This window comes from Corvus brachyrhynchos, unplaced genomic scaffold (genome assembly GCF_000691975.1).
Source record: "Corvus brachyrhynchos isolate BGI_N302 unplaced genomic scaffold, ASM69197v1 scaffold59, whole genome shotgun sequence".
In the NCBI taxonomy this organism is placed as follows: Eukaryota; Metazoa; Chordata; class Aves; order Passeriformes; family Corvidae; genus Corvus; species Corvus brachyrhynchos.
In genome coordinates, this window is record NW_008246054.1 from 4,616,949 (window position 1) to 4,644,098 (window position 27,150).

A 27,150-nucleotide genomic window follows, 5' to 3' on the forward strand; every position below is an offset into this window, starting at 1 on the left:
AATAATCAGATCTTGAAATCTCATTACTTCCTGGCAGCTGGAGAACTCTGCACTGATAGAGGAAATCATCCGGTGACGAGCTCCACTGCTGCCCATCCACACATTTTCCACCAAGGGCTGCAGAAAGTCTTGTGGAAGCTTTTCCTTGCTGAAACAAGGAAAAGTTGTATCTCCAAGGCATATACAGCCATTAGTGGAAATTTGGCTGCATCTTCCACTGTGGAGAAACAAGTTGCCTTTCTCAAAATGTTGAGTTTTTCTTATGTTTTCTTTTTAATTAAGAAACTTTCCCAGAAACCAATTGGCTGTCAGATTCCAGCAGAAGGCGCAAGTGATTTCCTTATGAAAGCTCCAGTTCAGCGCTTCTGTTCTCGCTTGTTCCCACCATTCTTGAGCAAATTGAGCAAGTGCACAGAAAATTCACAGCAACTGTTTTTCTTTCTTGTGTGTGTGCTGACGTATGTTCAGGAAAAGGGGGGTCAGATAAGTGATTAAAGGCGTGCACCATGCAGACATGTGCTTCCCATGTTTTCCGTGCCTTGCTCCCATTCCTGTAGCTCACTTCCAGCCTGCAGCACACACCAGGCTCTGGCCCTCGCCAGAGACCGAGCTGTTTTCATTCATATGGTGGGAGCCTCAAACAAACCACGGCTGGGAAGTCATAATGTGTTTGGTTCGTTCCTGTCCTAAGGTTTTGGCTCCTTAATTTGGAGCAGAGGGAAGGGGGGTTGAGAAGATTTGCATCCCTTTAACCAGCTGCTCTGTCTTAGGTATTGTTTTGCCTTTCCTGTTTAGCATTCCTTCTGTGTTTGTGTTCATTTCCACTGCCCATGGCAGCCTGGACACTGGTATTAATAGTGCTGTTGCCTGCTGGCATCACTGGATTTTGCTGCTGAAAACCACTTCCTCTGGCAGTTTATACATTTTCCTTGCATTTGGAACACTGCAGATCTCTGTAGTTTTTTCTAAACAGTCCCATGTTGACTTCATAGGCCACACACCCCATGTTTTTGTGTAACTGACTTTTTAGAAGTCTTCTCTTGGTCTCCAGACTCTGTCTTTTCCAGATCTGCCATCTTGATCTGGGGGTTGTTTCCACAAGCTGAAAAGTTGATGCTGTAGGTGCAACTGAATTGAATTCTCATGATATTTTCCAAAGAGGGATGCATGACAGCATGGTTAATAAATCTTACAAATGTTTTCTTCCCCTGCTGCACCTTTATTTGTTTTGTTGCAAAGATGTGCAGGAATCTTTCCCCCACAAGGAAAAGTTTGGATTTTGCATTTTCTCGTGCAGAAGCCAGGAGACACAACAATCCCCATCCATCCATGTACTGTGCTAACCACCAGTTAAAACCAGGGAGGTCAGCTCTGCAGCCAGGTCAGAGGCCTTGCTGAGAAACATTCCAGCCTGAGGAGTTGCTGCCTTTCCTGTGGCAGTGCTTGAAGCCATTCTGTTGGCAGCTTGTGTTTCCAGCCATTCATTGCAGGAGCATTTCCTTCCTCATTAGCAAAAGTACCTGGAAGCCCAGCATTGTGTCATGAGATAGGAAGTCTTTTCCAATAGTTGTCTGTGCAATTATATTCTTAGGGTGTAACGACTTTGCAACACCCAGTATTTTGTGAACATAATTCTGCACTGTTACAATTTGGGCATCCAGTTCTGGCATGTTGCCCACATCGTTCCTTTAATAGCATTAGCAGAGGAGATCTGAAAGATTGATCCTTTCCTCTGATAGCTTCATATTTTGGGAGTCTGATGCTCTACCTGATCTGGGAGTGTCTGGCAGGATGGCAGATTAATTTGGCAGATGTCCATAGGGTAACTGAGAAGGCTGTGCTTAAAAGGTAAAGACTGTGTCTGCTGATGGTGCAGATGCTCTGTCAGCCATGTAATTGAATTCAACTTTGGATTTGGGTTGGAGACTGCTGTAACTTGCAGCCACTGACTCTCTGCATGTATACCCCTGTGTCCCTGTTAGCTGTGGTCAGCCATGCCTAGTGAGTGGGAAGAAGCATCACTCCTGAAATAAGTTTTCTATTAGAGTGCTTATCTCCTGCTATCTAATCCAAATAAACAGCCGGCATGTCACTGACCTTTGGGACATCCTGGAGCACGGCTTCTAATGATGGAAAGCTGTCCTGAAATATTCACCCTTGCAAAAAATCAAAGGCAGCAAATTAAAAAAGTTGAAAGATGCTGTCTCTGGGAGACCTCTGTGTGTCACAGTGTGTGGTAAATGTTCAGGGCCAGGCACATTTTCTTCCTGCTGTTCCCAGGAGACGAGACTGCTCCCAGCTCAAAGCTTGCTTTGTGCAAGCACTTCCAAAGTGGCAGATAGGTCTTTTTAAAAACCACTGCACTGGTGAGAGGAGAGGGAACTCTCTCTTCTCCCTGCCTCGGCCGTTTGCTGTCAGGATCACTTACGCTGGGAGACTCCCTTCTGCTCGTGTGGTGGGAGCTGGCAGCGTGGCCAGAGTTTGGATACAGGAGAGCATCCTTTCCCAGAGATTGCTGGTGCACCCTGTTTTCTAGCTTTCCCAGAGACTATTTGGAAATACTTCACTTAGAGTAAAGCTGTGGAGTAGGAGGTTGTGTCCGTGAAGCCATAACCAAGGCCTTACTTGACCCTACAGGAAACCTCAGAGAAGCTGATTAAAACAAGCAGTGATTTGTTTCCAAGATAAACTGTTGCCTCTTGGGGGGAACACTAAAGGATGGCTTGTTTCCTCCTGACAGTTGTGTTGAATGCACTGTCCCCTCCCCAAAAAATGTATGTCTTTTAGAGGATGACAGGGCTTCCAAGAGATGGACAACACCCAGATCCCGTGGAAGCCATTGCTGCAATCCCTGGGGCAGCTGCTGGCTGGGCTGGGTCAGACTGGGGAGCAGCAAGAATGGGTACCATATGGACATCATCTCCACTGCAGGGTGGGGTTTTTTTCCCTTTGAAAAGTATGCTTCAGTCTTGGCTCTTGTCCCAGCACGGCTGCATAACTGGAATTCCAGAGCTGCTTGCAGGCTCCGGAGGAAGGAGGGGGCTCCCTGGCTCCCTTTCTACAAGATGCAACTTTACCACAAGACTGGAAGTTGAGAGCAGTCTGACTAATTAATGCCAGCACACCAAAGGCTTCTTTGCACTGTTCCTTTTGTTAACAGCATGCTGAGAGCCTGTCTGCATCCTTAAATGATTGTTCACGGATCACATAATGAAGATTAATGCATTTTCATGGGTACCTGGGCCTTAAACTGGCATTTTCAGAGTATCTCATGCCAAGAGATTGTTCTGAAGGTGTATTATGAGACCTAGGAGAGAGAAACATACAGTGATTGTCACTATGGACATATCTGCATTCAAACTTCTAAAATTTTTGCAATGTAATGTTATATTTAGGTCTAAATTGCCTTCAAATTAGGATTAATGTGTGTGAAACTCCACAAGGCAGGAGCTGTGCAAATGTTCCTGCCCCAGTAGCAATAACTCATCTCCCCGAGCTGCTGGTCCAGGCTGCAGGCAGGGAAGCAGAGTCTGCCCTGAGTGGACATATCTGCATTCAAACTTCTAAAATTTTTGCAATGTAATGTTATATTTAGGTCTAAATTGCCTTCAAATTAGGATTAATGTGTGTGAAACTCCACAAGGCAGGAGCTGTGCAAATGTTCCTGCCCCAGTAGCAATAACTCATCTCCCCGAGCTGCTGGTCCAGGCTGCAGGCAGGGAAGCAGAGTCTGCCCTGAGCTAAGCTCACCCTGCCAGTGCCTCACGCAGGGCTCTGCTTGTCCCAGAGTGACTTGGCTGAGGACAGTCATTTCCTTTCACTCCTGCCCTGCGTGAGCTCCACTGCTGCTTTGCAAAAGCCTGGCTTTTCCTTTGGGTTCGGCAGGTCAGGGACAAAACCCCTTGGAACTCCTGGGTGGAAGATGTCCATCAACTACAAAGTGAAGGACAGCGTGTGCCGCCTGTGTCATGTGGGTGCAGGAAGTCCAGCAATGGGGGAGCTGGCACAGAGCTCCTGCTGGAGCTAATTATTTCCTCTACAGGAGCAAAGGATCTTGTTATCAGCACAGCAGTTTTTTGAGTGCCTTCTTGAGCCATTGAGCAGTGGTTTGGGGTCTAGGCTGGGACTTGGGGTGATGGTTGGTGTGTTAGTGCCAGTGAGATCATGAAATACCAGGCCGGCATAATGAATCTGCTGAGCCAAGATGATGTCATGAGCCTGGTGTCTTACGAGGGATTTAGAGGTTTGTGCCATGCAAGTGAAGATGAATAAATGTAGAGCATTTATCCAGGCAGAAAGTAAATACAGAGATTAGACTTGTCATTGTTACTGAGGCAGCTCCAAAAGCTGACAGTGTCCCTGGAGCCAGCACTGCTCATCCGGAAAGAAATGAGCAGGAAGAGAGAGGAGCCAGTCCTAGAGCCAGTCTCCTTTTAGCCACAGGCATGTGGTGGGGATTTGCATTTTAATTATTTTTCAGTAGTCTTTTAAGCTCTCTTTCCAAAGCATTCACCTCCTCTCCTCTGTATTATGGCCTACAATTTGTTTTGGGGCCTGAGAATACACCCAGAGCACTGCTGGACTCCACGCAAGGCACAAGGCGCAGCCCCTCAAGGATTAAGGTGGTGGAAGGTAAAGTCTAGCCATTGACCTTTACATTTCCTTTCCTTTGTAGTGGAAAAGCTTTTTTCACCAGGATTCTGGCCTGAGGCTGTTCTCAGTTAAGATTTTTAAGCCCACATCTTTCCTAGGTAGAAACAAAAATACCACTGCTGAGCTGGGTGCTACTGCTGGGGCTCAGGTGATGGACTAAGCTTTGCTTTTTCTTACCCACTCAGCTCTCCTGAGAAAATGTAGCCTGAATTCTCCAATTCCTGCCTTTGATTCTCTTTCTTTTTACATCACAGTGGTGTCACTTTTCAGCCTGGTTTGAGCAAGTTGTGTCTATGCTTCTTGAGAGCTCTGTACTGCACCGTCCTTGTGCAGCAGATCCCTCAATGGAGCAGCGCCACAACTGCGTTCCAGCCTGGGGTGTTCTGGATGATGTGATTCTTCTTTCAGTCCACTTGACTATGACCAGCTTTGCAGGTTTTAAAATAAACTCCTCTCCAGCAGATTTAGCATTATTGTCTTTTTTTTTTTTTTTTAATGGTTGTCAGCTTTGTTTTGGACTTACCCCGATGGCAAATCTTACTAGCACCAGATGTTAAAAGACAGAGGGTTGCTCTTGTTTTTCTTGGCACAATATATTCCCACTGCACCCTGTTTAATATTATCTGAACAGTAATCTGATGATTAGGAGAGATAGTGAAATAAAGCTTTACGCAGATGATCTCTTTTCATCTCTTCAGCTGACTCTTCAAGGCACTGCATTAAAGGATCGGTTTGATAAGGAATTCATCACTCTGGAGGGCAATTACCATTTTTGCTCCCTGTTTTTCACGAATGGGAAGAAGTAGCAGCATAAACTCCTTTATCCTTCAGTGTAACTTTGAAGGCAGTATCCAGCCACTCCTCCCTGGGAGCTGTGTGTTCTGGAACAGACTTGACACAGTAGCTGTTAAATTACAGGGCTGGAGCAAAAAGCATCTTAAATTTGGATCCTGTGGAAAATCCCAGAAAAGCAATAAGCACTTGAAGCAGTTTTCTCTGTGTAGATACTTCCAGCATGCTCAGAGTCATGGTTTCTGGGTGCCTTTGCCTCCTTTCCTCCACTCAGGGGATTTTCAGGGTCACTGCATTAGCAGTACTGAGATACCCAGGTTTTCCCCTGCCTAGCAAAGGCTGGATCACACCTTGCTGCTCACTTTCCCTGTGTGAGATGAGCAGCCAGGCTGCTGTTTGTGCAAGAACACGCCTCTCCAGGAAAAACCTGGCTGGTGTATCCCAGGTAGCAATTCCTGCTCTAGTGTGTGGATGGTAAAGTAGTGCTGCCTGTGCTAGAAATGCCTTGTGCTGTCACTGCTACGCTGCTGCCAATCTAATTACTTTTTCTTTTGTCTGTCTCTTTCCTTTCCCCATCTTCCTTGTTTTTGTGTTGTGTCTCTGCATCCTGCAGTACAAATCTGTGTTTAGGTCCTACTCCCAGGACTTTGTGCCTCACAACCAGGTCTCCATACCTCCTTTCCTCTCTTCTACCTCTTCCTCCTGCTCCACCCCACCTTTTCCGCCCGTCCATCCATCCCAGAGCCCCGACCTAGCGGTGCCCGCTGCAGCCAGCCAGTCACCCAGTACTGTGGATGTGCCAAACTCCTCTTCTCAGGAGAGCAGCTTTAACGGGAATGCTCCTGTCTGCCTTCCTTCTGAAACCTCTTTCACTGATTCTCTCCAGACGCCTTCGGTGAGACTCTCCAAAGAGATGATAACGCACCTTAACACAAGGCTGCCTTTATTTGTTGGGGTTTTTTAAAAGAAAATGTCTCTTGTGTTAATACATGCTAAATTGTGGTCTAGTCTGGCTTCCAAATGAGTGTGAATTGCAGAGAGGAAATTTCATATAAAAATGGTGGCTAGAAAAAAATGGACAACTTCAGCAGGTTTGAGAAACTGTTAAGACATATGTAGGAAACACAAAATGTCAAATGCTGGTGAAGGGGAGAGTTGGCTGTAGCTTCCTGCAGTTGTAATACAAAGCTGAGGGAGGTAAAGGAGTGTTTTGTGAGGTTGGTAGTTACTAAACACAGGCTCCTAACAGCAGTTCACATCCTGCAGTTGCCACCTGCTCCTGCCTAAGTCACCAGGAGCAGTGGGTGCAGTCCAGCTCTGTCTCTCCTGTGCATAAAAGCTATTGTTCTCTACAGGTTCCTGCTCTTCCCAGTTCCCATCAGCCCCAGCTGTGTGCTTGGTGGCAGCTCATCACATGTTGGTAAAGTTAGGTTAACGCTGTTCCCACGCTGCTAGTTTGAGGTCCCAGATCACTTTGCAGATCACTGAGCAGGTCTGTCCATTACAGATACTTTTTTGAACACCTCATTTTCAAGACAGTTCCTCTTTCGTCTGCTGCGAAGCCGAGAGTTGATGGGATTAGAGCTGTCAGCACAGGGCATGCTAGTGCTGCCTCTCTGCCAAGTTTGGAAGAGGGTCACTGATTACAGAGTAAATGTGCAGCTTTTCACGCTTTGGACGTGACTTTGCTTTGCATCTTCCTTGCTTTTGGTCCTTGTTATATCCCAGAAGGCCTCGAGTTTGGTTTATTCTGGTGTGATGAGTCTAGTCCATGCTTGTAGCCTTGTTTGGGGCATACCTTTGATGCCCTTGGGGCTGCAGGGCTGGTCTGTGCTCAGCAGGACTGCCCTGGGTAGGACAGGCACTCTGTGTCCAGCTCTGAACACTCCGCTTCCAGCACCTTGAAATCTGCCCGCTGCACCTTGGCAGTCTCACCGGAGTCCACAGCTCTTGCAAGCAGTGCCTGCTGCTGCCCTCCTGCAGCCCAGGGCCTTCGGGATAGTCCTCCAGAGCCAGAAATAATGACCCCCAGGATGGTGCAGCCTCAGTGGCCAGTGCTGGCCACAGAGACAGAGAACAGCTCCGAGTGAGGTGACAGCAGCTGCCGCGGGGAGGTCTGCTCCCACGTTCTCTCGGCACAGAGACAGAGAACAGCTCCGAGTGAGGTGACAGCAGCTGCCGAGGGCAGTTCTGCTCCCAGGTTCTCTCGGCCATGAAGCGCTGGTGGGGGGCACCATCACGGATTTCCTTTCATCCTGTCTCCCTCAGAGTGAAAACGCCAGTGAGGAGGCTGGTGAGGGTGAATATGTCAATCTGTATTCCTCTGGCCAGAGCAACGGGGAACTCCCTCGCTCTGAAGGAGTAAGTAACAACCTGCAGAGGCCGGACCCTGGACGGGGCTGCCTGGTGCATGCCGGGTTCACGCCGGGGCTCACGCGCTTGGCACCGGCCTCTTCTGCACACCCTGGAACTCCCTGTCCTTCTGCTGCCCTGGCTCCCTTGCTGGCCATCCCTCTGCTTGCCCACTCCTGGCTGCAGGTTTGGGGGCCCTCTTGGTGCAGGTGCAGAGCAGGAGATGCTTTTGGGGTCACGCTGAGCCCTGGCAGGAGGCAGGGATGGCTTCTCCTGCCGCGCTGTTTCCTTTGCGCTTTGCTGGCTGTTTGGAGCTGCTTGTGTGAAGTTCCCTTCCAGAGAGATGCACCCTGTGCCATCCTGGGGCCACGTCTTTTCTTGTAACTGCTTTGCCTTCCCTATTTTAATACAGAAAGCCTTCTGCTTTAAATATTTATTTTTTCTCTTCACTGTTTGGTTGCAAAGTAAGTGATGGATTTAGCATTGTACTCACACGCTGTTTCTTCCTTTACTCAAGCCTTGTATCTTAGATATTTCCTAGAGGAGCCAGGGCGTTTTCCATTCCAGGGAGGTCTCATCTTCCTGTTGGGTCATAGGAAACTGGCAGAGGTCCATGGTGATCCTTTTGCCTGCCCTCTTCTTGGAAGGCACATCTCCTACAGGATGTCTCCAAGACCTTTATCCACGGTGGTGTTAAATACGCCAAGAGATAGTGCTCCCATCACTTCCCCTCAGGAGACACATCTGGGCAGGCCCATCCTTTTGGACAGCTGTGAGCGAGTTCTCAACTTTGAAGCAAAGGGCTTTACAGATAGAGTCTGGAAAAACCCTGCAGACACCAAGAAACCCAAGCTCAGCAGGGTGTTTCCATGCCGAGTGGATAGCGTGGAGGTGGCTTCAGTCCTGTCTGTTCACTAGAACAGAGCTTGAATTTCCAGGCTTCACTCTGCGTGACGTTAAATAATTCTGAACTCCTGACATTGTTGGATTAATATTCCCATTTGCTGTTCATGGCTATTTGTCTCCTTAATAAATGGCTAATTTAAAATGCTGTGTCTTTGCTCTGAGCTCTCTACCTGCTGTTCCATGCCGCTGATTGAGCTGGTTCTGCTTTTTTGCATTAGCCTCATTTCCACAGCCCTGAGTTGTGGAGTGGAAACGTTGCATCATTGCAAAACCTATTCTGATGGGAGAGAAGGGAGGTAGGAAGCAGTGAGCATCCACCCCCTGAGGCAGGGGGGGCTGTGATCAAGAGGGGAACTGAAACTGGAGAGCTTAGAGCTGGCTGTGTCTGTTTGGATTAAAGCAGGAGGCAAAGTGTATTTCAACAGGAAGGGCTGGAGGAAAAATAAAAGGTCGTGAGAGGGTTAAAATCCAAGACAACAGCAGACTTGTGTTGTAACTTTCAGCATCATTTCACAATGTTGAAAGCAAACAGTACTAATTACACTGGTCTCCAGAGATGGTCCCAAATTTCCTGTCTGATTAACTTCTGTGTTTTCCTGGCATTTGGCATTAACTTGCATCAATCTTTAACCGCTCTGTAGGAATTTACAGTAAAGGGCCATTTAGAGGCAGGCAGACTGTAAATGCAAGGCTCGCTGGGCTCAAGGACCCCGTGTAATGATGAAAAACTCCTTTCTCTTGGCAGGAATCTCCCCCTGTCAAAGACGGCCACTCCAAAGACTCCGCTTTGAACAGCAGTGCCATGGGGAAGGAGGGTAAAGATGGTGCTGAAAGGTGAGCCTGACCCCCTGGTGTCCTCCTTCCAGGTTTGAAGGGTGCAGAGTCCCAACATCCCCTCTGCCAAACCATCCTTGGGGCTGCCTGCTCTGCCCTAAACCTCCTGCATGTTGTCTAAACTTCTGAGCCCACTTTTATTGTACAGCCAGTGCGTGGTGGGATCCTGGTGAACGAGAAGGATCCTGACAAGATATCCTTGCTGAACTCAAGGAGCCTGTGGGGGTTCATGCAGCCTGTGTTAGCCATCCTCAGTCCATCTCATTGGCAGTGCTGCCACTGACACTGGCTGCTCCCTCCTGCTTCCAGGGAGATGTGTGAAAAGAGTCTGCATTGCTGTTTGGAATAGTCTTCCAGAGGGAAATTTCTTCCTAACCCTGCTCATTAGAGGCTGGCTGAGGCCCTGGAGCAGGAGGCTTTACATCCTTTCTAATGCTCTTAGCTATCATTTGCCTATGTAAATGAAGAGGTGCAAGCTGTAACAGATGGGCTTCAGGAGGAGTGGAGTGAGTGCTTCCCTGCTGCTCGAGATTGCTCTGCAATTGCATTTCTAAAGCAAAAATAGAGAACAGCGTTGATTTGTGTGTGACAGTCAACTTCCCTCCCCCATTTTCCTATTTTCCTGCAGTTGGTTTGAGGGTTTTAAACCCTACAGTGAAGGAGACAACACAGGAGTGCTCTGCAAAGCTCACTATCTGCTCAAAGCACTGACTGGTGCACAGGATTTTGGCCTGTGCCTGGGAAAAGCTATAAGGAACATCAGTACTTTTTCTTTTTTTTTTCTTTAGAACTACAGGCACAGAGAGGACATGTCCTGGCACAAGAGTACCAGCCTTTGGGGGTAGAAATTCTAGAGGGGGATGTACACCAAAAAAATGGTCATGATTTTCTGCTCTATTTTCCTGCAGAACAAGAGCCTGTCATCTCGCCTTGTCTCAGCACAGCAGGTCATGAACTGACTAAGATATGTATGTGTAGAGTGTGCTCAGTCTCTGTACGCTTGAGGAAGGGCTTAAATTTGTGTGCACTAAAAATTTGGTGGATTAAGGAGACATGGAAGTGTGTACTTATAGTAAAATCCTGTCTGCCAGAAATGCGGACAGACAGGTGTTCAGGTCCTAAAGGTTTATCTTTCTCTTTTCCAAGAGATGCTCAAAGCAACAGAGTTAGAGCCAGACTTGTTTGCAAAAGATTTACCTCCAGAGTGTCTGTGTACTTACTGTCATTTGATGAAGGTTATTTCCCTTTTTTTTCACAGGCAGCCACAGTCACCAGATACTTTGGAGTCATCACAGCTGGAGGAAGAGGTAGATGAGCTGTCCCTTATTGACCACAGTGAAATCATGTCTAGATTAACACTGAAGCAAGAGGTAGGTGCATTCAGGGTTTGTTTTTGTACTCTTTGGTTTACTCTGAGCTGAAATCTGACTCTCTGTGTGCACAAACAAGGCATCACCTTTTATTTGCTAGGAAAAACTAGGTTGCAGCAGAAGTGGGGTATGTGTGAAGGCAGCTGTTAAAGTATGAGATTCTGGTGCAGGCAGGGAGCACCAGCAGTGAGTGAGGATTTAGCAAAAGGTGAGATGTCTCCCTAAAAACCAGCACATCTTGTGCCCTTTTCCCAGTCTGCCCCTTCCCACTTCTTCAGCCTCTGACAGTCTGAAATGAATCACCTGAGAGCCTGAGCACAGTAAATCCGGGTGTGGCAGGTGAATGAGCAGGACATGATGTTACTGATGTGGAAAAGCAGCCAAAAGAACTGTTTCTGTGTTTGAGAAATAGCTTTGTGTTCAGCCTTGGGTGCACTCCCAGCCAGCTTTGCTCACTGTGCTCTTGAACCACGCTGTCTTTGACATGCAGCTGGAGGGAACATGCAGGCTTTTGAAGCTTTCAGACTGTCAGGGGGCTTGGCTGAAAAACAGAGAGAATGGATCATTTACTGGCACTTTAGGAGTGTTCTTTGGTCAGCTGAGATGTGCAGGAGAGATTGAGAAGCTTTTACTTGTTCTCTAAGTAGTATTTCATGACTCTTGCCAGAGGGTCACCTGAAAAATTCCCGTCTTAGACAGAGCTGTAATCCATGGCTGTAATCCATGGCTGTTTCACTGTTTTGCATATTGAAGTGATAAAGACATTCCTAAGGGAAGCCAGACACAACTCCAGCCTCCTCTGATGAATTGTTTCCTTTAAAAAACATTTAAAAATCAGTGATTTCTGAACATTTGGGACTAGCAGATCTGTGTCTTAGTGTCTTTTTTCTTCCTTTTCTTTCTGATCTACATGTTTGAAGCAGTATAGAACTGTCACTGCCAGCTGCTTCCTGCAGTATGGGAACTGCTGGCTGAGTGGTGGATCAGTTTTGCGTATTTTAAGTTGTGAAATGCAGTAGCTAGAAGAAAGATGTGTTTTAGAGAGTCACAGGGACTTTCTAAAACAGGTCAAGGCAGGGGTCAAGCAATTAACAGGGCTGTTTTCTTCTTCCAGTTATTGGATCATTTCAGGTGACCTCCAGCCAAATAGTTCCAGATTAGGGAATTAACTCGCGGGGTTTTGATGTTCCAGGAACATGCAAGCTGAATGCATGACCTCCCACCCCACAGCCACTGTGGTACGTGGTCCTGCACTTTGAGACAGTTCACACAGTGCTGCTGCCCTGTTAAAGGTCTTCTGGGAGTATTTGTGGCATTTCTGCTCATTCTTCTGTGGGCAGAAGGTTCAGCTTTCACTGAGCTTCACAACCTGGCCTTAAGGAGTCAGAGACCCCAAGATCAGCCCAGCTCCTCATCTGGGACACCAAATGCTTTATTCAAATTCCAGGATTATCCCAGCAGTGAAGACCATGTCCCAGCTTGTGCTGCTAGCAGTGCCAGGAACAGTGTGTGCGCTGCCAGTTGTTGCTGAGCTGGAACCCCAGCGATGTTAAACTAGGCCTAAGGGAGCTTGGGCTGTGCCTGACGTGGCTGTGTTCCCATTGCAGGGGGATGATGGGCCAGATGTCCGTGGTGGATCTGGAGACATTCTGCTGGTGCACGCCACAGAGACCGACAGGAAAGGTACGTGGAGCAGCAGGGCAGAGCTGGGGGCACAGCCTGGCACGGCTTTGGCTGCCTGTCCTCTGCCCCATGGCCACACACAGCTGGGCTGGGGGAGAGTCTGCAGGGGTCCTCTGAGCTTGGCAGGTTGTGTTTATCTGTGGGAGATGGAGGTAAGCTGGATAAGCGCCTGGTGGTTCCATTTAGCAGCAGGGATGGGATTAACTCCTCCCAGCCCTTGCCTGGATCTGGAAGATGAGGCACACCAGTGACAGTGCTGTGTTGGTGTCCCTGTACCTGCTGAGCTGGGCCACTGCCTTCTGTGAGAGCAGGTGTGACCAGCCTGTTGTGCATGGATCCTGTTTCCAGTGGTGTTCCTTGTCCTTTGAATTTCAGGAAGTGGTGATGTACTGGAATGGTTGTTCCATCAAAGTAGGAAAAAAGGGATATTAGTTTGGGTCTAATGCAGTACCCGTGGGCATCAGGAGTCTGTTCAGGTGCTGCTCTGCTGACACCCCGTATTTTCAATTTACTGTGCCACCTCCTAGTGCCACTCTGTACCATTTGTGTCCTGGTAGCCACCCAGACCAGTTCAGAGAGGGAATCCACAGTACAAAAGAAGAGACGTGGGCAAGGAGAGGGGATGTCAGCAATCTTTAGCTCTAGATTTGTTAAAACCCCTCTTCATCTGTCCAAACCCAGTCAGCACACACATGAAGCAGCTCCTTTCCAAGACCTGTGGCAAAGACAGCCTTTGCAGTGTTTCCAGAGAGTTATTTGAACCTGCCAAACACATTTGTGCTGATGGCCTTAACCAGGATTGATCTCCTTATCTCCTGGGAGGCAAAACACTAACCCTCTGAATCACTCAGCGCTCGTAGTTTAGAGGTTGATAGTCAAAGGGGAAATATCTGTCATGTACGTTTTTAAATGACAGGGGTTTTACTGTAGCATAAGATGTTTGCAATTACTTACCAGCACCATTCAGCTAGCAAGAAAATCCTTCCCCTGACAGCTGTGTTTCCCAGTTTGCACTGGGCATCAAATCCAGGCAGAAAGGACCAAAGTTAGGAACACACCAGAGAGGAGGGTTGTGCCAAGGCTGGAAATGTATATTAAAGAAAATAGTCTAAATGAGATGGTGGAAATATCCCTTATAAACATGCTGAAAGTGGAATAGAGAAACTCTGCTTTACTCCTGCTGTTCTCTGGAGCAAGCATCACCACAAAGAACTTCTCTACTGTCTGTTCCTGTTGAAAGACAGCTGCTTGATAAGGGCATGAGTGCTGGACCTCCAGTTCATGAACAGGGGGCTCTGAGGGTTCTGCAAGCAGTGGGGTGAGAGCTGTGGAGAACCTTTCAGACCTGGGAAAAGCTAGAGCAGGGTTTTATCCGCCCAGTGGTGCAGCTGTGGAGAGCTGGGTGGAGGGAGCTCGGGCAGGCGACAGTTTCCAGTGCCTGAGCCCGGCCTCACAGGCGCTGCCAAGCCACGGAGCACAGAGGAATTTGTGCTATGCTAACCCACTGTTTGGGTGACTGAGAGGGTTAATGAATTAAGCTTACAATGAGAAGAATTCGGGGCTTGTAAATCAATCAGCCATACGGCACAGAGGGGTAGAGTTAAGAGGCTTTCCTTTAAAGATGAATTTCTTGGCAGCTTCAAGTGCCAGAGCAGACCAGCTGTATTACCTCACATTGCCTTTTGGGCAGATGGGAACCCAGAATAAATGTAACTCCACGCCCTGGTGCATGATGCGTCTTGTCCATTTGAGTTTTCTGAAAAAGCTAAATGACATAAGGAATAGAGACCTGTGGTCTTCAGGAATAAAATCCATGGTCAGTTAAGTGCTCACAACCACACACACTTGCTGTGAGTGCAGGATTAGAGCTGGACAAGGCTTGGGGCTCACACCTGATGTGACCACCCAGCCTCTGTTGTCTGTAACCAAGAGGCAGCAGCGCTTCCTGATTTAAGAGCAAGAGGAAGGTGAGGTTCCTGCCAAGAGAAACACTGCAGGTAGAGAGGTACCACTCTCCCTCTGTGCCCTGCTCCTTCCCACCTCACAGCAGTGGCTGGGTGTTACAGCACATGGGTATGGGGTGTTGCCTGTCGTGGCTGGAACAAGCTCTGCATGTACAGCCGAGCCTGGGCAGGCACAACAGCAGCTTTTGCTCCCTGTCTGCCCTTGGTGCAGTGCTGCTGGCAGGGGCAGGATGCCATCCACTGCACACCCTGCTGCCGTGCCCTGCTTTATACTGGCACTAATGCCTAATGCTCCCATTTTGGCACTGCTGTCCACAGTGACCAGGCATTGGGACTGCGAGTGTTCTGCAGTCTTGACCTGACATCTGCATTCCTGTTTGCAGTTCCTGCTTCTTCAAATTCCATCCTCTGTGCCCATGATAATGCCCAAAGCCTTCGCAATCCTAGGCCCTGTAACAACCCATCCTGCAGATGAATTAACACAGGCTGACTGCGTGCACCACATCTCTGTTGGGGCAGGGTCACGGGTTGTGGCAGCATCAGTTTTTGCAGTGCAATTTGCTTTTCTTTTGGCTGGGAATAATCTTCTATTTACACTGCTCTGGGACTTCCTGGAACTCAGCAAGGGCAGATCTGCAGCACCACAGCAGACATGTGTGTTCCTCATGGGGAGGGCAGAGTGACCTGCCTGAGCACCAAAGCCAGAGTAGGCATCACCTCTTGCCATCAGATCTTCTCTTTAAAGCATCCCCAAGGTCTAAACTCCGTTTTTCCTTTACACATTATTGATAGCTCCTGTCCCACAAGCAGGTGTTTTTCACTGACCCTTTTATGAGGCACAAGCCCGAGTGCTGCAAGTGGGAGGCAGGGCCAGGCCGGTGGGGACAGGGCAGTGTCACTGCTGCTCTTGTGCCAAAGGGTCCATCTGCTGGTAAGGACCAACAGCACAGCTTTTCTGGGAAGTTCATTTGTGCCAAAATGTATCCATGTCCTCCTCTGTACATCTGGGTTCAACCTTACAAGAAACTCCTTTTTCTGAAAGCAAGGTTGACTGAGGCTTTCTTGCCTTTTTCCCTAGATCTGGTGCTGTACTGTGAAGCCTTTCTGACTACGTACAGGACATTTATTACCCCTGAAGAGCTCATCAAGAAGCTGCAGTACAGATATCCTTTTACTAGTGACAGTTCACTCCCACCAGGAATCAGAGCTGGACAGTTGTCATGGAGGGAGCTGGTGGCAAGTTTTTTGGTCAAAAGCCTGCTGGCAGCATGGTCAGTGATGTGCTTGCCCTGATGGTGTCCCAGGCAGGAATTCCTTCCCCTCCAGTCTCTCCAATGGGAATTGCTGCAGGCCAGGTCCAGTCACAGTGGATACTGGACCTGAGAGTTGTCTCCTGAGGGTCCTGGCTAGGAAGAGGAGCAATTCAGGGTTTCTGTATGTCACTGGGGACCTGGTCTTTTATTTGGGACATCTCATTTGTAGAGTGGGGACCAGAGCACCTTCTGGCTTCCAGAGGGGTCCTGGGCATTGCCTGCATGGGCAGGTGTAGTTTAATATTAGAGATGATTAAACCATCAAGACCTTCTCTCTCTTACTGCAGTAAACTCAGCCATGAAGATGCTGTGCTCTTGGCCTCCCAGTCCTGAACTGAGCTTGTAACTGGTAACAAGGCAGGGCCCTGATGTGCAGGGTGAGCATTCCTGGCAGAGGATGGAGAAGGCCTCTCCCTGAGCAGCCTGCTGCCATTCCTTGCCCTTGGCCCCTTTCCCGTGGCTCCTTTCCCTGCCAGCGGAGCAGGGCAGGGTTTGGGTCCGGGCAGTGCTGAGGCCCCGTGGGCTCTGGTGCTGTGCACCCACGTCAGAGGGAGCCTGACGTCAGCGTGTCCTGCTGCAGCTCATCAGTGCCATCTGCAGCAGAGCCGCTGCTCCGGCTGGGACCGGCGGCCAAGGGCACGGCACGGCTCAGCCCAGGTGACAATCCCATCTGGGGTATCCCTGCAGGCCCCTGCCAGTGCTGACTTACTGATAACCTTGTCCTCTGTCCCTTTGGCCACCTGGCAGAAGGTTTTTCAACCTGTGCTGTCTCCCCTGTCACTGTCCTCATTGCAGCAGATTGGGCAGCAAGGAAGGTAGAGATGACATCTGAGATCTGTTGAGACCAGATGTCACAGACCAGTGGGGGAGATCACTGCAGGGGAGTGCTGCTCATTAAATTCCACCTTAGAGGGAACAGTTTCAGGGTACACCTGCTCTGAATTCTGCCAGGTGAAAGCACCTCCTGACACCCCCTGCTACCAGCAGCTGGTGTCAGTTTAATACCATCTTAATTAGAGCCATATCAGTGTCCCTTATCTCCTGGAAATCGAACACCAGTTTCCATCAGGACAGAACAGTGTGGTGTTCTAATGCGGCTGCCCCATCCCTGGAAGTGTTCAAGGCAAGGCTGGATGGAGCTCCGAGCAACCTGGGACAGTGGAAGGTGTCCCTGCCCATGGGAGGCAGTGGAACTGGATGATTATTAAGGTCCCTTCCACCCCAAACCAGTCAATGATCTTATGGTTCCTCAAGGCAGCTGGGAATTGCACTGATGCTGGTCTGGCCACACTGAGTTGATTCTTTAATTTGCAACCAACATATGAGAAGTTTTGCCACTTCCCGGACACGTTCAAGAAGCGAGTCAGTAAGAACACCTTCTTCGTGCTGGTGCGAGTGGTGGATGAGCTGTGGTGAGTTGCCTTCTTCATTCTGGGATGCAGGGTCAGTAACACACAGAAATCTGGCAGCTGGGAAAATGTGGTTTTTAGGGAAGATATGTTTTTTTAACCCTATCTGTAATGACAGCTGAAATCCCCGACCCTGACCAGTGAAGACACCTGTAGTGCTGAACCCTTGTGTTGGAAGAACAGGTTCTTCCTGTGTGTCCTAACTGGGTCAGTGGTTTTAAAATAACAAGTAAAAGGGGAATCTCTGGGAAAGGAAGAGCTGGGAAGAAGAGGAATTCCAGTCACCCAATTCTGCTTGTAGGAAAGAGCAGTGACACTCAGTACAGATACAAACCCCAGAGTTTGGTGTCTTAGCCCTGGATTTTCCATCTTCCTCTCAGCTTGGTGGAATTGACGGAGGAAATCCTGAAGCTGCTGATGGACCTGGTGTTCCGGCTGGTGTGCAGTGGGGAGCTGAGCCTGGCCAGAGTGCTGCGCAAGAACATCCTGGATAAAGTGGACCAGAAGAAAATGCTGAGCTACGCCAACTCCATCAAACCTCTCGCAGCCCGAGGCGTGGCAGCCAGGTGAGGGAAGGTGCACATAACCATGTCTTGGTCCTCTGAGAGCCAGGGCATCCCTTCCCTGGGAACACAAGAGTTTCCTCAGTTCGAAATACGAGAAAGATAAGAAAACAGGTCACACTTTCTGAGCCTTTGTACTTCCTCCTTGTTTTTCACAGGCCAGGGACACTGCATGATTTCCACAGTCATGAAATAGCTGAGCAGCTGACCCTGCTGGATGCTGAACTCTTCTATAAAATCGAGGTACAGAGATAAGGATGGGCTGAGGGCAGTGGGAGGGACTGGACCCTCTGCAATTTCTGGTATTCCCTGCCAGCTCTCCCAGACACCTGCTGGATTGTAGGGCACAGCTGATCTTGTGTCAGCAAGTGGCTGTGAACACAGGCTGCAGCTCGGAATCTTGGGGTAGAAATCCCATTTTAATATGTGGTGTTTTCCCACCTTTCTCCTCTTCTTCCTTGGCAGATCCCAGAAGTTTTGCTTTGGGCAAAGGAACAAAATGAAGAGAAGAGCCCCAACCTGACACAGTTCACAGAGCACTTTAATAACATGTCCTACTGGTAAGGAGCTCAGAACAGCCACGGCACTGAACTGTGCTTAACTTCCAATGCCTTGCAAATATTCCAGATATTCCTCGTAGGCTTGGGTTCCTTTGTTACAAATGGGATAATATGTATTTTTGGCCTGGAAGTAGATGCAGAGCACTTATCAAAGACCCCCAGAGCACAGCAGAAATAAAATTCTGGAGGATTGTGGAAGGCCTTGTAACCCAGAGGAAATAATTATCAGTATCACTGAGCCCTTGAAACAAACATTCCCCATGCAAATAAATGCACTCTGTGAAATTGCCCTGTCTTTGCTGTGGATTAGAATGCTCCATTTAAGTTGGAGGTATTGTGAACTTTTTAGTATTGGCTCATCCCTGTCAGTGATGAGTTTTCTTAATGAAACATGAGGAAATCTGAGCTCTGCTTAAGTAGGTTTATCTTTTATTCTGTCTGTCTTCCAGGGTCCGTTCAATAATTATGCTACAAGAGAAAGCCCAGGACCGAGAGAGGCTGCTCCTTAAATTTATAAAGATTATGAAGGTATCAGCTTGGTTTTTCCTGTGAATCACACACACTGCTGCTTAAAGGAGCAGGGGAGTGGGGCCCTCTGCTTGGTAGAGCTGTTTGATGCTAGAAGGCTTTTCAGAGCTCTCAAGTAACTGGAATATTCTCCTTCTTTACAGCACTTACGAAAGCTGAATAATTTTAATTCCTATCTGGCCATTCTTTCTGCACTGGATTCTGCACCCATCCGAAGGCTGGAGTGGCAGAAGCAAACCTCAGAGGTGAGGAGCAGTGGGGGCTGTGATCTTTGGGAGAAGGGTAAGTGTGGTTATGTGGGAAACAGTTGAGTGGTTTAACAGCTCAGCAGTGTCCCGGGGTGGAGGGATGGTGGATGACTGCTCTGCAGCGGGCAAAATGCCACAGTGCTGGAGGCCTGCAGCGTGGCTGGGCATTCTGAGCTGCACGAGTGCCAGCACAGCCACAGGGGACAACAGCCTCCTCCTCCTCTTCCTCCTCCTGCAGCCCAAGGCTTGGGGAGGCTGAAGGCAGCGATGTTCTGCGTGAACACCCCAGGGTCGGGCTGAGGAAATCAGCTGGAGGTGTTTGCAGGATGATATTACCTCCCTGCTCTGTGCGGCTCTCTGGGGGGAGGTGACAAAGCAAATGGGTTTGCAGCAGCAAAGACAGGTGTCACCACAGGATTTGTGTCCTGCAGGGCCTGGCTGAGTACTGCACCCTGATCGACAGCTCCTCGTCCTTCCGCGCCTACCGGGCAGCCCTGGCCGACGTGGAGCCCCCCTGCATCCCCTACCTGTGAGTGGGCAGTTCCTTCCTCTGCCATTGCTTCCACACATTAGAATGGTTCCTTCAAGGATTTCTCAGCAGCTGCTGCTGAGCTCAGCCCTTGCCTTTTGCCCAGCATCTGGGGTAAGGCAGCACTGTGCCACGTCAGCCCACAGGCCCTCTCTGGAGCAATTTGTCTGGGCCAGGGTGGCCAGCTGGGGGTGTTTGCATCTTTGGATCTGCTGCTGGGGAATGTTTCCCTCTGGATAAGGTTGCCATTTTGGTGACAGTGGGAGGCTGTTGTTGGGCTGCCTTTTGGCTGGCCCCCCTGCCTTGTGTGACTAACCTCTGTGTCTATTTGCCTACTCCCTTGGCCTGCTGCCCCTTTCCCTCTTTCAGAGGCCTGATTCTGCAGGACCTGACCTTTGTCCATCTGGGAAACCCTGATTACATTGACAGCAAAGTGAACTTTTCCAAGCGCTGGCAGCAGTTTAACATCCTGGACAGCATGAGGTGCTTCCAGCAAGTGTAAGTGCAGCAGTGGGGGCTCTGAGCTGGCTTTGGGGCACCACCGTGGGGATTGGGGCGGGGAGCTTGGACATGGAAGCCCCCGTGCAAGGGGGAAGGGAGATGTAAGGAGAGCTGGGAGCAACAGGGCTCTAATCAGTCTCCTTCCCTCTCTAGGTTGGATAAACATTATGAGGACATTATTCTGATATTAGTTTTGAGATCCAGACAAGTTTTGCCTTCAGGTTTTGCCATTGCTGGTTCCTGTGTTCTCTGGGATATTTGGGGTTTTCTTCAGTGCTGTCTTGCAGCAGAGGCAGCAGATCCAAGTGCTGATTTCTGTGTGATAGGTGCCTTTTTCCCCCCAGTTCAGCGATGGGTTTTTCCCCTTTGTGGTGTGACAGCGCTGTCATGAGTACATAGTGCTGGATGTCCTCAGAGCAGGACAGGGGTGGCCCAAAGCTGGGAAAGGTCCCCAGGTAGCCCTTGTTTAACTTCAGCTCCTCTTTGGTTTTCCAGACATTACGACATCAAAAGGAACGACGACATAGTGTCATTCTTCAACGACTTCAGCGACCACCTGGCTGAGGAGGCCCTGTGGGAACTGTCCCTGAAAATCAAACCTCGGAACATCACGAGGCGGAAAACAGATCGGGAAGAGAAAACCTAGGAGGAGGGGTTGTGCGAGGAGAATTGCTCCGCAGAGGCGCCGAGGGCAGCTATGAGACTGGAGTTCAATGTTTGTACCTGCCACTGGATGACACACCCTCCCTCCCAGCTGGCAGCCATCCCTGGGGGTGGGAATGCCGGGTGCTCGCAGCCGGCCGGAGGCGCCGGCGCAGCCGCCGAGGGCAGAGATCGGCCGGTGCTCGCTGCACTCGCCCTCCTCCTCCTCCCGTCCCTCTGTGCCATGAACCAGCTTTAACCCCGGGGACAGAGCTGTGTGGAAGGAGCGTCCCACGCAAGCGTGCTGCTGGTTTGCTGGCCCGTTGCATCCAGGTGTACCCTGGCTCTTGTTTCCATCCGCAAAGCAGGGGCAGCAGGAGCTCAGCACCCACTGACTCATCTCCGGAGCGGCGTCGGGCAGCAGCAGCCGTGGAAGCCAAGGGTTGGAGTCTCCCCTGCAATGCCACCTTCCCAACGTGTTCACGAGGATGGAAGCGTCTCCCGCTGCCTGCCAGAGGAGCTCTGCTGTCAGAGAGCTGCTTGTGTTTACAGGGGTCTCGGCTCACCCCAGATCTCTGGCGCCTTCTTCACGGGAGGAAGGCACCGGTCGTAGATACGGAAGAGGCACTGAAAATGTGGGCAGGGAGCCGCCATCTCCAGTCATCACATCCCCCTCCTCCTCTCAGATCTCATTATTTAAGCAACGGTAAATCCCTCTGAACCTGGAAACATGGACTGCCCGGGTACTGGGGGTCACCTGTCTGTGACCCCGTGTCTCTTAGCGATGGTACTTAGCTTTTGCACAGGAAATGCTGTAGGATACAGACTGTACATACCTAGTGTTTAGAACCCCCTGGGGATTTTTGATGCATGTCTGAATACTGATGAGTTTATAGGAAAAAAAAAGTGCAAACCAGTCTGTACAAAATCCACAACCAGTGACAATGTTGTTCCAAGTGCTGGATAAAGGAGGCTCCGGGTGGCCAAGTGGGCACTGGCTGCAGAGCAGGGGCAGGAGCCTCGTGAAGGAGCCAGAGGATCCATTTCTGGGTTGGAAATGGGAACCAGGAAGGAGCCCTGTGCCCAGCTGAGCCACCCTGTCCTCCCACCCCACTCCTCTCTCCTCTCTCTGTTGCCAAATGTTTTTCTCCGGGGCTCCCCATTGGGACCCTCGGTGCTGTGCTTTGAGACCCCCACTTTGGCAGGACCCCCAGCAGGTCCCTGTCCCCAGTCCTGCCATGCTGGTGCCAGCAGGGCAGGGACAGCCCAGCATGGAAGGGCGAGGCAGGGGTGTCATTTCCCACACACAGTGTTAACCCCAGTCTGTTCAGTGTGCCTTATTCAGCCCTTCTGTCCCCCCTCTGTGTCCCACCCAGCGTGTCCTCCCCAGCACAGCCCCTGCCAGGCCATTTCACATCCCTCTTCTATGTCCTGCTCCAATGGTTTGCAGCTGGATCGTGGGTGTGAGTGTGCCCTGCAGGTTTCAGCAGCCTTGCAAGCCTCTCATCTCCCTGTCTTGTGGTCACAGGTTTTTACAGGGTTCTGACAAAATCCTGCAGGTTTAGGGCAGCAGCTCCCAAGGAATAGAGACGTGGAGTTCCACAGAGCATCCTTAATTTATTTCTCAATAGCAGCTCTGTGCCTGCTAAAGCCTCTGTTTGTTCTGGGTGAATCAGAGCTGCACTCCTTTCCTTCTCCAAACAGATTGCAAAGCCTTGGCCGGCTCTGCCTGACCCTCAGGAGGGAGCGACAGCCCGGGGTTGTACCCAGCTTGGCTATTTCCCTCAACATTCAGGCATGGGACTCATACAGTGGCCAAGCACAGAGAGACCCCCTGCCCACGAGGGCATCTTCTGGGGGAGGGGAGTGTGGGGTTCAACACAGTTCTGTGCAGCCCCAGAGCAGGAGGAGCAGGAATCTTTTGTGCTGAACCACAGTGTCCGAGCCAGAACACTTCAAAAGTGGTTTATTTTCATGGCACTGAGGGCACTGGAGCTGTGTGTTGTGTCCAGCCAAGGCTTTGCAATCCCCAAAGGCTTCCCAGGAAGTAATGCCCATGTTTCCTTTGTAAATAAGGTCTTTTAAAAGCCCAGCGTGGCGAGGTGGTGAAAAGGCTGATGAATACACCCAGGATGTGGTGTGGGCTTCACCCTGGTGGCTCTGAGCAGCCCTTGGGTGCTGTGGCCAGGCTCTCCTAGGAGAGCCGTGTGTGGTGGTGGCTCTGGAATCACAACCCTGGGGGTTCAGAGGGCAGAGGGACAGGAGGGGGCAGCTTGTCTTCATCCAGCCGAGTGACTGTGGTACGTGAGGGGTGAGCAGGTGGCTCGTGGGTTGGGCTCACAGGGTGGCAGTGACTGGGGTTCCACAGGGCTCCTTCCTTGGCCCTGTGCTCTTCAACATCCTCATTAATGACCTGGACACAGGACTGGAAGGGATGCTAAGGAAATCTGCTGACAACACTAAATTTGGGCACCACAGTATAAAAAAGACAGGAAGCTATTAGAGTGTTCAAAGGAGGCCATAAGGATGGGGAAGCGTCTGGAGGGGCCTTGTGAGGAGCAGCTGAGGGCACTTGTTCAGCCTGGAGGAGACTGAGGGGAGACCTCACTGTGGTCTTCAGCATCCTCACAAGGGGCAGCAGAGGGGCAAGTGCAGATCTCTTCACTTGTGACCAGTGACAGAACCTGAGGGAACGGCTGGAGCTGAGTCAGGGGAGGTTTAGGCTGGATATCAGGAAAAAGTCTTTCCCCCAGAGCGTGGTGGGGCACTGAAGAGGCTCCCCAGGGCAGTGGTCACAGCACCAAACCTGTCTGAGATCAAGAAGCGTTTGGACAATGCTCTCACATGGTGGGATTTTTGGGGTGTCCTGTGCAGAGGCAGGAGTTGGACGCAGTGACCTTGATGGGTCCCTTTCTAGTCAGCATATTCTGTGATTCTGTGATCAGGGTGTTCCCCTCCTCCCCTGCCAGTCAGAGCTGTTCCAGGTTCTTCCCTGCACTTGAACCCATGAGCCCAGTTAGTACTGAAGGAGGTCTCACTCCCTGCCCTCTGCCAGCCCCCCCAGAGCCAGAGGCTCAGCCCAGGGCGTGGGGACAGCAGGTCTGAGTGGCCACAGCACTGCAGTCAGTGGGATGGGGCTGAGCCCACCGGCTTTCCTCCGCCTTCTCCCCTTCCTCTGCTGTCATCCCCAGCTGAGCAGTGTCCCAGCCACAGCTCCTGGCTCATGTCCCAACCTTGGGCCAGGCTTGCAGGGCTGGAGGGACCCTGAAGGAGGGTCCCCTTGCCTGGAGCAGCTTCAGGTTTGCTGAGCAGAGATCCGCCCCCCGATCTCCAGGAGCAGTCCCTGGGGAGCAAAAGCCCCAGAATATCCCCATGCAAGACTGGCCACGAGTGTGTTCCCATCTTGCAGGCAGCCTCCTCAAGGCCATCACCTCTTTTTCGGGAGAGGGAAGAGTGTGAGTCCCCTCTCCACCCGGGGCAGGGAGTGGGGAGAAGCGATGCCCCCAGTCACCAGCCCCCTGCCCCACTCCCAGGCCTCTCCCCCCAAGCAGTTCCGTTGTATTATAGATTTACCACTAACCCCGATGGTGGCATCTTCCTGCGAACATTTCAGACCTGTAACTTTTATATTAAAGACAAATAAAACACCAGTAACGAACCTGCCTGATGATCCTGTTTACAGTGCATGCACAGTCTGTGGATTAAAGTGACAATCGAATCCGCCTCTGGCACTGGTGTGGCCTCGTGTTTTCTCATGTGCTCCCTGTGGTTCTCCTCTGCCCATGGCTCTTTTTCCCTTTATTTTCTCACTGTAAAGTTCTTCCCTCCCTCTGCCAAGATGGCTTTGCCCCAATACAGGCCATACACCTGGGAGGGGAAATCTACTCCTGTCACCTTCTCTGGGCACCGGTGTCCCCCGTGTCAGGGGTTTTGGCTGCCCAGCCCCCGGCGTGTGCCCAGCCCGTGCAGTGGCCGTGTGCCGGCAGCCGAGGGCTATAAATAACCCTTGCAGCGGCCGAGCTGCTCTGCGGTGCTATTTCAGTCCTGGACAGGGTTCAAAATTCCTCTGGAAATAATTGTCATGGGCCAGCTCAGGAGGAGAATGCCCAGACACTGACTGAGCACGTGCCCCCCGTGCCAGGGCTGGGCTGTGGGGCCGCATCCCACGGGCGCAGCACAGCGGGAGGGGTCTGTCCACAGCTCATTGTCCCCCCAGGCAGCTCGGCCAGTGGCACCCCTGGGCCTGGGGCCACGTGGAGACTCCCCTTCCCCAGTGTCCTGAATGGGCTGGAACCCTGGCGCCCACCTGCTCTTGGGAAAACCCTGATTTCAGCTATAGCAGGAGACCTTACCTGTCGCAGTGGTTGAATCCACTGCAGGAATAACCAAGAAGCCACAGAGCCCCAGAACAGTGGAGGTCCGCTGGTGGGCAGGCTCAGAGGTCTAAGACCACCCCCTTTTACCCTTTTTAAGTTCATGTTCTAGATAGTTCTCCTTTCCTTGATACCCCACTGGTTCCCGGGTCCCTTGTTCCACCCCTCGCCTTTCCCACTGGTCACTGTCTGTCACCCCACTCCCTCTCCACTCCCTGGCTCCCAAAGGATAGGCTCTGATGTTCTGCCCCTCCCTCGGTGCCGATCTGGATAAAAACCCCGGACCGCTCAGTGTTCTGTGCTCTTTGTTCTGGGATCCCTTCCGGCGGGGATGTCAATAAACCCCTCGGAACTCCATACAAAGGACCCCTCCCGTCTCTTTATCCCCAGGCTCAGTGTGTGTGTGTGGCTGCGAGTATTCCACCTTCTACAGTGTGTCAGAGTGTGTCCGAGTGTGTCCGAGTGTGTCAGTGTGTCCGAGTGTGTCCGAGCACGTTCGCACAGCACCGCCCGGAGCGGCTCCGGCGGGACGCGATCGGGATGGACGCGCCGCTCTTTCCACCCCCCTCACACCCAGCGCATCACTTACCCTGAATTTTGTGGTGGACAAAGGTCATGGCAAGGGGAGATGTAGCTCCTTGGTGTGCAGAGAAAACAGAAGCTTTGGCTACAGCTGTACTTTATTTCAATCTGGAAGCAGCAAGAAGGTGGCAATGCAGTGTGTGTGTGTGTGTACTTGTGCGTGCAGAACTACTGCAGAACTGCATACATGGGTTTGTATCTTCTCACATCATTAATGACCAGTGAGGGCTTCCCACACACTTGTTACTTTTGCTCCATGTCCGAGCCCAATCCTACAAGATGCTCCCTCTGCACCAGAGTCCCATCTGGCAGCTCCAAGGGACAGCCCACAGCAATGGGATTCAGCATCCTGCAGCGAGCGGAACGTGATCCCGCCCTTGGATCCGACATAGCTCCCTGCCCAGAGCTGGATCCAGCAGGACACGGCACCGGCATCTGGTCTGGCTTCCTCCTGCCCTCGCCGGGGCTCGCAGGGCTGAGCAGATGGCTGAAGGCTCCGGGGCAGCTCCTCGGCCCGCCAGGAAGGACGGACGCTGCCCCGCAGTCCCAATAACACTTCCTTGTCACCCGTTTCCACACAAGGCTGCGGCAACTTCACGTGCCCGTGCCCCCCAGGCGGTGAGCCACAAGGAGTACTCGGCACACATCATGTCCCTGGGGCTCAGGGTCCTTGTCACAGATACAGGGACACCAGGACGTAGATGATCCAGGTGATGGAGGCGAACAACCCGAAGAGGAGGCTGAAGAGGACCAGTGACTGCGCCTTTCTGGATGCCACGTATGCCTGGGCCACGTCCCCGCGGGCGAGCGCAGCCCGGGTCTGGCGCAGGGGCGAGAAGGGGAGGGGTTACAAGAGACCCGCAGCACCAGAAGGGGCTTCGAGGCTGCCCGGTGAGTCCTTCCTTACCTCATGGGAGTAGACGAGGGCCATGACCCCGGTCACCAGGCAGCAGAAGAGGGTCACCAGCACTGACTCCACCATGTAGTCCTTGGGCAACTGCTGCCCGCGGCCGGCGGGCAACGGCTCCGCGCCCGGCTGCGCGTTGTACTGCGGCACAGGGCGGGTGATCAGAGCTGCGAGCCCCCTGGGTGTGCTCCCCTCCCGGGCTGTGCTGCTCAAGCATCACTTGGGGGCACCGCACGGAACCCCACAAACCCGGGAGGGGAGATGAGGGGTGACCCCCGCTGCAGAGCGGGGCAGGAACACATCGGGGTGGGAGATACGTACGGTGGTGTAGGGCAGGGGCCCGGCCAGGATGCCCGGGGCTGGGAAGGACCGCGGTCCGGGCCCCGGCTGGTAAAAGACGGGCGCTTGCTGGGAGAAGCCGGCTGGGAATGGCGGGTGGAG

The 27,150-nt window shown here is 51.3% G+C and overlaps 1 protein-coding gene across 8 annotated transcripts in view; it reads left to right on the top strand.

Moving 5' to 3' along the window:
• The window catches only part of RAPGEF1 (Rap guanine nucleotide exchange factor 1), a 54,226-nt gene extending 29,651 nt beyond the window's left edge, over nt 1-24,575 (top strand). For 3 of the 8 annotated variants that reach the window (XM_017745496.1, XM_017745497.1, XM_017745499.1), the window contains 13 exons: nt 9,449-9,537; nt 10,796-10,907; nt 12,515-12,590; nt 15,633-15,717; nt 17,187-17,279; nt 17,657-17,842; nt 17,998-18,082; nt 18,305-18,399; nt 18,849-18,927; nt 19,071-19,172; nt 19,607-19,704; nt 20,074-20,202; nt 20,701-24,575. In XM_017745496.1, coding sequence (XP_017600985.1) covers nt 9,449-9,537; nt 10,796-10,907; nt 12,515-12,590; nt 15,633-15,717; nt 17,187-17,279; nt 17,657-17,842; nt 17,998-18,082; nt 18,305-18,399; nt 18,849-18,927; nt 19,071-19,172; nt 19,607-19,704; nt 20,074-20,202; nt 20,701-20,851 — 1,380 coding nt within the window. In that variant the 3' untranslated portion in view covers nt 20,852-24,575. Of the gene's footprint in view, nt 1-6,058; nt 6,341-7,713; nt 7,807-9,448; nt 9,538-10,795; nt 10,908-12,514; nt 12,591-15,632; nt 15,718-17,186; nt 17,280-17,656; nt 17,843-17,997; nt 18,083-18,304; nt 18,400-18,848; nt 18,928-19,070; nt 19,173-19,606; nt 19,705-20,073; nt 20,203-20,700 lie in introns of all 8 variants that reach the window. The other 5 variants (XM_017745492.1, XM_017745493.1, XM_017745494.1 and 2 more) reach the window with 3 other exon arrangements.
• Nucleotides 24,576-27,150: the final 2,575 nt, after the last annotated feature.